Genomic DNA, 11,667 nt, shown 5'->3' on the forward strand with positions numbered 1-11,667 from the left:
TATGAATATAATATACAAGTTTCACTTTTTAAATGGAATTACTGAAATCAATCTACTTTTTCATGATATTCTAATTTTATGACCAGCACCTGTATACATATAACTAGACTAAATTAACAAAAGAAGTAATAAAAAAAAAGCAAAAGCTTGGTTTATTTTGAAGTTTTCACTTTTATTAAAAACAAAACAAATTCCATCCCATTTATTTTTACTTTTTTTAACCTGTGCAGTGAGCGTTGAGGCTCTGGTAACATTTGAGCCAGACCTTTATCTCAGCAAGTGTCAGCTCCGTCAGAACAAAATTAATCGATTCAAACTGCCCATAATGAAACAGGATGGCTCAGTATTGGTGGCCACAAGCTTGCACTTTCCTCTTTTTTTGTTAAGACTACGCTCTGCCTTTCTACCCTGACTGCAAATGAAAGCTGCATGGCCACCTGTTGCTTTAAGAGCAACATGCTTTCTACATGGTCTGCAAGCAACAATCTGTTACTCATTAATCAGACATTAAAGTCGGAGACATTTGTGGAGATGGCTTCTTTCTGCTTTGGTTATGTTGTCATGGGTGCTAATTTTGTAGCTAAAACTTACCGTGTCGGAGCATAAGCTGCACAGCCTACAGCTGCAGAGATCCCAGGCTCCCTGTCTGTGTGCATCACTGTTCATGTAGCCAATGTGCTGCAGCTCTTTCTGTTTGGGTTGAATTGGCTGCATCTGGTCGGTTACAAACTCTGAAACCACAGACTGCACCCTATGTAGAAATACACTTAATGTGTTCAGATGTCATATGTGCATTGAATAAAATTATATTGCAATATAAGTTTATATTGAATTATGGTCAAGCTCTAACAGCTGGTATATAAAAGTTTATAGAGCATTATAGTTATAGTGAATCAGCATCTTAAAGAGCAAGGCACACAGTAGACAGACCAGAGACAAAGTTGTGGAGAAAAATAAAGCGCTGTTGGGTTTAACCCAATGTCTCAAGCCTTAAACAACCAAAGGACCAATGTTTAATCCATTCCTCACAAAAAGAACGTCACAACTGCAAACATATAAAGACATGGTTGTCCGCCTTAACAGTCAGGTTGTGTAATCATAGCATCAATCAAGCAACCAAAAGGCTGAGTGTGTATGTGGGTGAGCTGCAGAAGCTCACCTTTCAACAGGACAACTATTTGTTCTGCTTTCTAAAAATACAAATGCATGCCAGACCTTTGGGATTTCTATTTGTTAAACATTTTTAAACCAAACCGATGTATCTTTTTATCTCCAAGCAATTATTCTCTACAGAGTGTTCAGTTTAATAGACTCCAGTGAATCCCTTTCAAACTGGATCAAATCTTTTTTGAAGCTTGTTAGAGTTGAAGCTGCCTTTATTTGAGGGAGCTATAGAGATAAGATTTATACATAAATCTAGTGCTAAGATGGAATCCCGAGGTCAAAGCAAACTTTGCCATGGATGACAAGCCAGAGGTTTTTACTACTCTTGCAAACAGGCACACAAGTTGAACACTACAGAAGTTTGTTTAATTGACAAAAGGTCCAAAATTTCCGTGTTTATGAAAACCCTTCAAAGGCGGTACAGACACCACAGTCATTTTCATAGTGATCAGGTCAGTGATCTGTGCTGCAGCCATGTTTCCAGGCCCGGAGTGGTGCATACGTGACCCACGCATGGTGCACCTCTCTGCTTAGAGGCACTGTTTGTTTTCTGTGTCTGTCTCTAGCCTGCAGTGCCAGGCTACTAACCACACCACAACAATAGTGTTTAGAGCCAGAGTCCCGAGAGAAGCCTCCTGTCTTCCTGTCTTGTGAACAGAACTTCCTGTCTCGACGAAGGGAGGGGTTGAACATTTATTTGTTTCTAGAGGTGCTTGAAAAGGAGTTGGGGAAACTGACCTTATGAAACGGACTCATTACGATGCCTAATTGTTAATAACGTCCATTTGATGTTGAGGTTAGCAGGCAGAAATACGTATGTGGTAGAGGGTAACAATAGGCGAAGGGGCACTTCAAATGATAGTGATTATTATTACTGCAGCAAGGATGTTGGAAACGTTGTGGATCTACCCCATTCGGTGTTGTTTTTTTGCTTTTTTTCCGCTCATTTGTCTGAATTCTTATGTAATTTGCCATCAGAGCGACTACTACACATCATGGCCCCTTTGATGACTCATTCCTCCTATATGTGTTTTGTAACAGGAAGTTAAATCAGTAGATGTTGTGATAAGGGAGGATGTCTGGCCCCGTCCAGTACTTTGCATCCTCCATTTAAATGTATGCAAAGCAAGATTTCCATCAGATATAAGTTGGAGACATTACTTACTCCATAATGTTTGCAAAAACAGATGCAAACATGAAATAATGAAAATAAACAAAAGTACCCCGAAAAAGGCTGAAACACACAAGAGCAGTAATGTCAGGAAATATAAGACGATATGACATTCATGCTGACTTCATCGGTTAAGGATCTTCAACAAAATCAATGAAAGTTTTCCAGGAAATGCTGCTGCTTTAATATGAGTTGATGAACACAGTTTATTACCTCTCAGTTGACTATTTAACAATTCTATTTTCAATACTTAGAATCTGTCTGAATGCACTTATGCCCACTGAATGCTTGCCTGGCAAATATTAAAGCTACAGTTTAGGAGGCATTACCATGTTGAAACGAGCTTCAATACATTTTAACTGGAAAGCAACTCTACCTGCTTCTGATCTAAATTATATTAAAAAAACCCTTAAACTAAATGCTATTTTTTTTTTCTTTGTGTTAAAAAAAAAATAAAAAATCTAAAACTAAAGAAACATTTTTGAACCAGCTGCTTTCTTTATTGGACTCTTCTTTGGCTCTTAAATCTTATGGGCTGTGTCCATCCAGGAGGCTGGTTCCCAGGTTGCTTCAGAAGACGAAGAGGAAGAAGAGGAGTTGTGCTCCACAGAGAAAGGTGGAGCAGATCAGCGGTATGACGACAACATGGATGAAGAAGCTGAACAAGAAGGTTTGAAACGCTACCGGGAGGCTCGATCCCATGAGATGTTTCCTGATGAGGTGGACACGCCCCTAGATGCTGCAGCTAGGATCAGGTTAGTGGGCTTTCTAGTAGGAAGTATATACTTTATTATGAAAAATTGCAAGAAAATGATCTTTTATTTACATCTTTAATAATTAGTGGACACATCTTGATTGAACATGTCCCTTAGGTCACATTAATTTCAGTCTTTATTAGAAGTACCAACCATTTGTCCAGACCTGTTTCATGGGTTTAGATTTTTTTTAATCGTTCTGCTGAAGGATAATTGTAAGGCAATGTTTGACTTTTTGTTAATTTTCATAGAATTTTTATGTATTTTGTCAGATTAAAGTTATTCCTGTGTCCATTGTGGGTTTTTCTCCTAGAAAACAAGGATTATTCGCAACCAATGATGTGAAGACGAAATAATTTCATTGACACTCCTTTTTTTCATAACGATAACAAAAACTGATGAGCTAAACACGGATCTTTGATGACTAAAACATGACTAGTCGTAGGTTTGAGTTTCAGTTGACGAGACTAAATGAAAATCAGCGGGTCGTCGGTCAGATGTTTAAACTGCATCATTGTGGTGCATTCAGCTAAGCAGTATCAGCTGTGCTGCTGCGTCCTGTTTGATCCTGCCACCCATCTGCTGCCCAGCGTTGCACATGCTGCAGAAGCACAGATGGATCGTGGCAGCAGCGGCAGAGTCTTGTGCAGAAATTAGTCTTTGCGCGCGAAGCTCCGACTCTGCGCTTCACACTAAACTTTATGGTTCACTCTCAGCAGTATGACTCTTCCTGCTCTCGCTACTTAATAAACTATGTGGCTGATCATCCTCTGCCAAGTGTTAAAAATACCTTTGTCTGACTATCAGGATTTTATTTCTTCCACTTCACAATAGGTGATACTAAACATTCTTTAATTTCTACCAAAAGGAAATATGATGTAAATGTTTCCATGTATCGTCATTAAAACATTTTCTCTGTTTCCTTTAAATATTTCAACATTTTAGTAGCATATTAATTTAATTTTTTTTATATTAAAACCCTGTGAATTTAAATCTACTTTGACCCCTGAGCAGTAGTAACAAAGGGGCAAATTCCTTAGAAAAAATGGCAAAATTGTCAAAGTAGAAAGAAGAATGCTTTTGTTCTTTGCTTTTTCGGAGCAATGAAGATTTTATTGATCTGTGTGTAATGCATAATTCATAGAAGATGAAGTGTTTTATGATGGAAACCTTGTATGTTTAAAATCATTCCTTTATTGTATATTTTGTTATCTTGCCTGTCTGCTATATCAACCAATATGATGTGCTGAACTAGATCTGCTATTTTCAAAACTTTTCTGTGACACTTTTTTTTTATAAAGTAGGGCATTAATTCATAAAAAAAGTTTAGTTGACTTCTTTAAATCAAAGTTTTCTGCCCAACAGTAATGATGAACTGCACAGCAGCATTCTATACGCTATTATTGTAGTATCTAGGCTAGAGCTGTCAGTCTGGTAAAGAATCAGGTTGTTATTCGAAATTGTAAAGGTTAACTTTTTTTTTGCAACATAATACTGACTAAACCTAAACTAAAACCTCTTTAAGTTTTAGTCAATTAAAACAAAAAATTAGATATCGTAATGAGTAAAATGACTAAAAGACTAATAATATTTTTTTGTCCTGAAGACTAAGACTAAATCTAAGATGGCTGTCAAAAACACAGTTGAGAACTTTGTTGACCTGTGCATTTACTGTTTCTTTTTTTTTTTTTTTTCAATCATCACTAAGATTCCAGCGCTACAGGGGCCTAAAAAGTTTCCGCTCCTCACCTTGGGACCCCATGGAGAACTTGCCTCTTGATTATTCACGCATATTCCAGTTCCAGAGCTTTGAACGCACTCGCCGTAGAATATTGGCAGAAGCTGCAGCTGATGAGAATGGAGCCATGGTATAAAACACAGCAGTTGTCTTTAACTGGGAAAAAATTTATTTGTTTGAAATGACCTTTTGCAACTTACTCTTCATTTTAGGATGGCTGGTATGTAACACTGCACATCATTGATGTTCCTTTCTCTGTGATGGAGAGCGTCCAGTCTGGAAAGCCCCTGGTGCTGGTGTCTCTGTTGCCCCACGAGCAAAAGGTATTGGCTTCCTAACATCTAAGTTCTAGTCATTGACTGCAAAGCATGCTCAGTTTTGGACTCAGTTTTTTTTTCTGTTTTGAACAGATGTCAGTGATGCACCTTTTGGTGCACAGACACCCCAGCAACACAGAGCCTATCAAATCCAAGGAGGAACTTGTGTTTCACTGTGGATTTAGAAGGTTTCGTGCTTGCCCTATATTCTCTCAGCACACTACAGGTAAACGATTTATTATTCAGAAGTACAGCACCTTTAAAAATAGGAAAACAATAATTATTAAATGTAAGAAAAGTCCATACTTTTTTTCTCTTTTGCTGTGTTTCTGTGTGCAACCAGGCAGACTTGCAAGTCTTTACAGTGATTTACAGATTCCCTTTGTAAAAAAACGAGACTATTTTTCTTGTGTGTGTGTGTGTATATATATATATATATATATATATATATATATATATATATATATATATATATATTTTTTTTTTTTTAGAACTGTGAGAATTGAACTCTGCTAACCTGAATTTTAATATTCCCTTTAAAAAAACAGTAGTTCCTCTATTTGTAGTGTCTATTTGTGTTTATGTTTTTACCTTTGGTCTTTGATCCTGTGCAGTTGATTGTTTTTTATTTTTATTTTTGACATTTATTGTGATGCTTACCTATACCAACCATAGAAAGTTGTTCTTACACCTTGGAGCACCTCATTAACATCTTAATAGCTAAAATAATAGTAACTCAGCAATTCCCAGCTAAGTTGAAAAGGAGGTAATGGGGATGCATACAGTAGCAGGAGCAAGAAAAGGAGAGGACAAGTTTTCCATCATTATAGGCCATGTGAAGATATTTGGGGGGAAAAATGAGAACTCCAAATCCTTGCAGGGGCGTCGCCAGAATATTAAAAATGCAGCATTATGTGTTTTTCTGAAATATGGCGACTAGATCATATCCTCGACTCCAGTAACTCTTTCCAGGGCCTTTGGACCACACAATCAGATGGAGATTTAAAGAAGGCTGGAAAACTCAAGGAATGTGTTTTGGCAGTACTTTGGAGCAACAGATGGACATGTAACTGAAATTTGGTCTCTGCAATCCAGATATTGAACTATTGGCAGTTTTCAACCAAATTATTTACCCAGAAAGTTCACCCGTGTTATTTTGGCAATTGTTTACATTCCAACTTTCTGCATGTAATGTCATCAATTCCATTGTCGCTAATCTAGACACCTCTTTATCTACAAAAACTGGTGTTTTTAATCACATTTTCTGCTACTCTGCCAACCTTTCAACCATTTGTGAACTGCTGTACCAGAGAAAAACAAACTTTGGATTGTCAAGGACAAGTACATACTAAAAGACCTCCTGTCGGGAAATCAAATCATGTTCTTGTTTTTTTCTATGCTTGGAATATAAGGCTTTTTATAAAAGGCAACTTTCACTAAAGAGTAGAGATCATAAGATGCAGGGTTTTTTAATACTGATCAGCTTTAAGGATGGCAGTCTAACTGATTCTTGATATGCTCCCGATATTTTTAGGCTGATTCTTCCTGCATTGTGAAAATGACACCATAATAGCAAATATTCCACAGTTCTCAATGTCAACAAACAAGGAAATGCATTAACAATTAAGCAGAAAATATAGAAATTTTAGCAACATGATCTCAAGGCTTGGTTGCCGAATGCACATATTGGCTGATACTGATATGATACCCATATAATAAACTCTGAATCAGCAATGATCTGCAGGGAATCCAATTAAAGCCAAGATAAGAAGCTAGAAAAAAAGCCCTAACAGAAAAATGTCAAAGATCTGGGGTCAGGGTGAAGAAGATCACAGGCTTCCAGCAGGAGGAACGTTAAAAAGATGGATGTCATGATGGTTTCAATGAACTAAACACATTCTTGAAGTGGTTCGGTTCATGAAAAAGTTAAACATCCTTTTCTCCTGCCTGTAGTCAAAAGAACAGCCTGCCTTCCTTTTACCCAAAGGTTTCGCTCTCATACCTCAAATATTTTATCTTCCACCTCTGTCATGGACCCTTCTGCTTTGTTCTCACCCCAATCAAAAGATGGTGTTGCTCCCTCAGTCTTCCACCGGTCTGTCTCTAGAAGTCAAGCGAATTAGAGACTGAATCGTAATAAGACACCAGGTCCTGATGGCCTGTGCAGAGCAGCTCTGTGGATTTCTACTAGGGGTGGAAGGGTTTACAAAATCCACGGTTCGGTTCACGGTTTCGTGGTCACAGTTATCGGTTCTGTTCGGTATGTGTTGATTGTTAGGAAAATCTATTATGTCTTGTATAGTACAACACGTGTTGCACAATGCTTGCACACTGTTGCACTTTTATCCACAACTTTCTTTCCGCCGTCTTCGTAGGTCACTCACAATTCTCCGCAACAACAGATTTTTTTTCTGCTACACCTGGCTACGCTGCTTCGCTGCTTCTTCTTGTTTACTAGTGGTGGCTTTGGTCGCAGTACCGCCACCTTCTGCTCTGGAGTGTAAACGCTTCACCTATGAGAAAAAGGAGCAGCGCATGAACCGAACGCAACACACGCAAATCGAACCGAGAGTCGGACCGAACGGTTCGGACGGTTTTCATAAACCGTTCCATCCCTAATTTGTACAGCACCTTTTCAACCTAAGCCTGACCCAGGAGAGTTCCAGTGATGTGAAAGACCTTATGCCAAAGAAAAGATCAGACCACAGCCTTACCTTAGACCCGTTGCCTTGATATCCTGCATCATGAAGGTCATATAAAAACTCCTGTTGGTCAACATGAGAAAACAGATAAGATTCTATTATACACCTGCTTCAACAAACCCACTGACATGTAGACAAGGCAGACAGCACTGCGACGGTCATGTTCTTGGATTTGTCCAGTGAAAGGGATTCAGCCTGGCTTAGTTTATCAGTAAATGATAATTTTCCTAATATAAGTCTCTTTGGTTGGTTTATCACATGAAAAGCATTAAAGTATTTGGTGAAGTTTTACAAAATTGGAAAACATCTTGTTAATTAGTGTGCCAGTATAATAGCAAATAAATATTAATGGTAATGTGCTGTACTTAAGGTGACAAGCATAAGATGGAGCGCTTCCTCCGACCTGATGCCCCCACTGTGGTGTCCGTTTATGCCCCTATCACCTTTCCTCCTGCTGGAGTGCTGCTTTTCAAACAACGGAACGATGGTGAGAAGATCAGTTGATGTTTCTGTTCAGCATGTTTTGTTTTTTTTTCATTGTTCATAGTCCTTGTTCTTTTTTTCGCCATCATTTCCAGGTGCTCAGGATCTTGTGGCTACAGGGAGTGTGCTCAGCTGCGACCCTCAGCGCGTTGTCCTGAAGAGGATCGTGCTGAGTGGACACCCATTCAAAATCAACAGGCGCTCAGCTGTTGTCCGATACATGTTCTTCAATAGAGGTAAGAGGGCGGTCTAAAACTCTTTATCCGTCTGCGGAAACATTAAGTTGATATTGTTTTTTCATTATTTCTGCAACAGAGGACATCATGTGGTTCAAACCTGTGGAACTGCGGACAAAATGGGGCAGGAGAGGTCACATCAAAGAGGCTTTAGGTGAGAAAACTACCCAGCTCCTAATTTTTCTGAATCCTCCTTCCAAACGTGACTCCTTAATACTTTGCTTTAATTCTTTCAGGAACTCATGGTCACATGAAGTGCGTGTTTGATAGTCAGCTTCGCTCCCAAGACACCGTGCTAATGAATTTGTACAAGAGAGTGTATCCTCGCTGGACGTATGACCCATACGTGCCTCCGCAATTACCTTGGTTCAAGAAAGAGATTACTATTGAAATGGATGACTTGGACATGGAATAGAAGAAATTACTTAAAAGAGGTGTATGACTATGACATGCTTAAAAAGTGGAAGAAAAGTATTAAATAAAGTCAGCATCTTGCAAAGTATCTGTCTTGTTCCTGTTTTGCTTTCAATCCTTTAACTTGTTGCTAAATAAACATAAGCCACTAGATGGCAGTCATGAATAAGTATTTATAAATCAAATTTTTATTTTTAGAATCAACTTTTTCTTGATTGTCAAACAATTTTTCTACCAAACAAAGAGTGGTGTGCAATAAGTACTTAATGATTAAACAAATGCAAGACCTGTTGCCACAACAACTTGTAATAATTCAAACATTTAGTCATCCATTAGCTTGGTTCACTCTTTTAAGTCATGCATGTGTGGCTGAATGCCTGCAGCTGCATTAAAATGTAACAAGGACAAAATAATTATATAGATGATGTGATATTTGAGGAAGTGCAATCATGAAACAAGAACTCCCAAGTTGTACTTAAAGTACGGATTCTTGTCTGTAATCAGTAAATTATGTTGCAGAATTTGGACAAATAGCAGCTGTCAGATTTTATTCATATCTCTTTTATCACGGCCAATGGATTTTTCCCAAAAAAAATCCTATCTGGATTAAACTAATCACCAGTTTCCGAATAGGGTCTGATGCCGAAATCTAAAGCAATGTAGATTTCTACGTTAGCTACTTGCATCATTAGCTTTGGTCAGCCTTCCTTTCTCGCTATTAAACTCAGTATGATGCCACCACCATGTTCTTCTTTGAGGATGGTGTGCTCAGTTTTACTTGCATTGTAAGTTTTTTTATTCCCTGTATGATATTTTGCATAAAGGTACAAATAATAGACAAAAACAGATGTTGAATGGGGAACTTTTTTAAGGGCACTCTTGATGCATCTCTAATCCCAAAGCTTAGAATACAAGTTTATAGTCTAATCTGGCTTTAAAAATCTTCCCATCTGTCTTCATAGTCTTCATTATGTTTCTTAACTAATTTTCTCTAATAAAGAATTTAAATAAATAACTAGAGTGTGATCGGTTAAAATCGATTATATTTAAAAATATCAGAATAAGGGGGTCTGAATAGTAATGGATACCAGACTTGAATTTTAAAAACATGCAACATTTTTGCCTTTCTAGTCAATTGTGTTATTGTGGTTTTATTAGTCATTAAATATCAGCTAAGCTCCATAGATTTACCCCTTTTTACTGTAAAAAAAAAAAAATTTAAGAGACATAAATCCTTTTGCAAGGCAATATAGACCACATCCATCTTCAGAACTTAAATGCTGATATCTTAAACTGTTGATAAAACTATGTCTCTACTCTCTCTCCATGGATTTCTTGCCCTGATCCATACCCATCTTTTCAGATCCAGTTAACATGCACCCAAACTGGGATCACAACCTCTTTGTTGTTTTGAAACTCAAGCTGAAGCACTCTCCAGTTTTCTTTCCTCCTTGGCGCGTACTTTCTTTGCGTAGGAAAACACGGATTTATAGTGAATGCAGTATTTATCATAAATAGCTGAACCCTTGCATGCCTGCAGCTACATGATTCATTCCTGCACTGAATTGGGATTGAACCGCAGAGGCATATCGATATGTCTGACAAATCAAATGGTGAGGACTTTGGGAGAAAGAAAACAATGGGAAGGTTAAAAGTTCACTCCGTTCGATTATAGCAGGAAAACAGGAAGGGAAAAAAGTAATAGAAAGGAGGAATAGATTGCTTCATGGCCCATAGAGGGGCAAACTGGAAGCTCTGGACAGTTTTCGGCAACACTCAATTTATAAGTAATCCGTATATGCAAAAGCAATGACACATCTTTTAGGGTATTCTCTGCTGGGTGGCAGTACATGGTGAGGGGAGTGGAGTTTCAGAGTATGTGAGTTAAGAGTAACATAAAAAAGGATCTGGGTTGGGTTTGAAATGTTTTTCCCTGACGTTATCAATTTAAAACAGATAAACATTTAGCTGCCTGGGGACCAACAGCGACGTGGTAAGACTGACTCCAGCCCATAAGTGAAGTGTGTGTTTGGCACAAGTTCTCTCAGAGGACACGAATGCTGGTGACTTAGTGCTGCTGGGATCAGGAATGTCCTGCGGTTCCCAGTTCACTGCCACCACACTCAAGTTGGCTCTCACCAGAGATATAATGGGTGAGAGGTTTTTCCGTTGGATGTGGATAAAGAAATGGAAGGAGAGGGGAAGAAAAAGGGGATGGGGGAGGAGTGAAAGATAAGGGATGAACAGTGTAAAAAGAAAAGAAGAATGTGGGGTGAATACATTTGGAAACTAAAATAAAACACTAGTGGGTGACAAAGAGACAGAGTGAAACAGATGAGTGCAAGTCTGAGGGAATGTGGGCAGAGGAGTGAGAGTGCCTAGCGTTTATGGATTGCAGATGTGGTGTGATGGGGTTTTGGCAGGGGCCCTGAATGTGCCTGAATCCTGCACTGGCTGGGTGGCACCAGGGTGAGAGGGAGGTCACAGCACCGCAGCACACAGCCCATAAAACACAGAGGGGGGAGAAGGGGCTCAAACTCTTACCATTTCAGGAATCCAGGGTAATAGGACAAGCAGATTATACTTTTTTCTTTAGTCACACAAAAGAAACTTGAACCGCTCCCAAAGGCACAGGTTAAGAAAAACACTTAGAATAAAACTGAACTTAATTACAAAAGGATAATTTT

At 38.5% G+C, this 11,667-nt stretch overlaps 1 protein-coding gene across 2 annotated transcripts in view; it reads left to right on the forward strand.

Annotated features, from left to right (window-relative positions):
* Window positions 1-9,062, forward strand: part of tsr1 (TSR1, 20S rRNA accumulation, homolog (S. cerevisiae)) — a 20,478-nt gene extending 11,416 nt beyond the window's left edge. For both annotated transcript variants that reach the window (XM_015382829.1, XM_015382838.1), the window contains exons 8-15: window positions 2,885-3,090; window positions 4,799-4,958; window positions 5,041-5,151; window positions 5,239-5,371; window positions 8,218-8,334; window positions 8,426-8,566; window positions 8,646-8,720; window positions 8,803-9,062. In XM_015382829.1, coding sequence (XP_015238315.1) covers window positions 2,885-3,090; window positions 4,799-4,958; window positions 5,041-5,151; window positions 5,239-5,371; window positions 8,218-8,334; window positions 8,426-8,566; window positions 8,646-8,720; window positions 8,803-8,981 — 1,122 coding nt within the window. In that variant the 3' untranslated portion in view covers window positions 8,982-9,062. The remainder of the gene's footprint in view (window positions 1-2,884; window positions 3,091-4,798; window positions 4,959-5,040; window positions 5,152-5,238; window positions 5,372-8,217; window positions 8,335-8,425; window positions 8,567-8,645; window positions 8,721-8,802) is intronic.
* Window positions 9,063-11,667: the final 2,605 nt, after the last annotated feature.

This window comes from Cyprinodon variegatus, unplaced genomic scaffold, assembly GCF_000732505.1.
Source record: "Cyprinodon variegatus isolate N-32 unplaced genomic scaffold, C_variegatus-1.0 Scaffold14, whole genome shotgun sequence".
Classification (NCBI taxonomy): domain Eukaryota; kingdom Metazoa; phylum Chordata; class Actinopteri; order Cyprinodontiformes; family Cyprinodontidae; genus Cyprinodon; species Cyprinodon variegatus.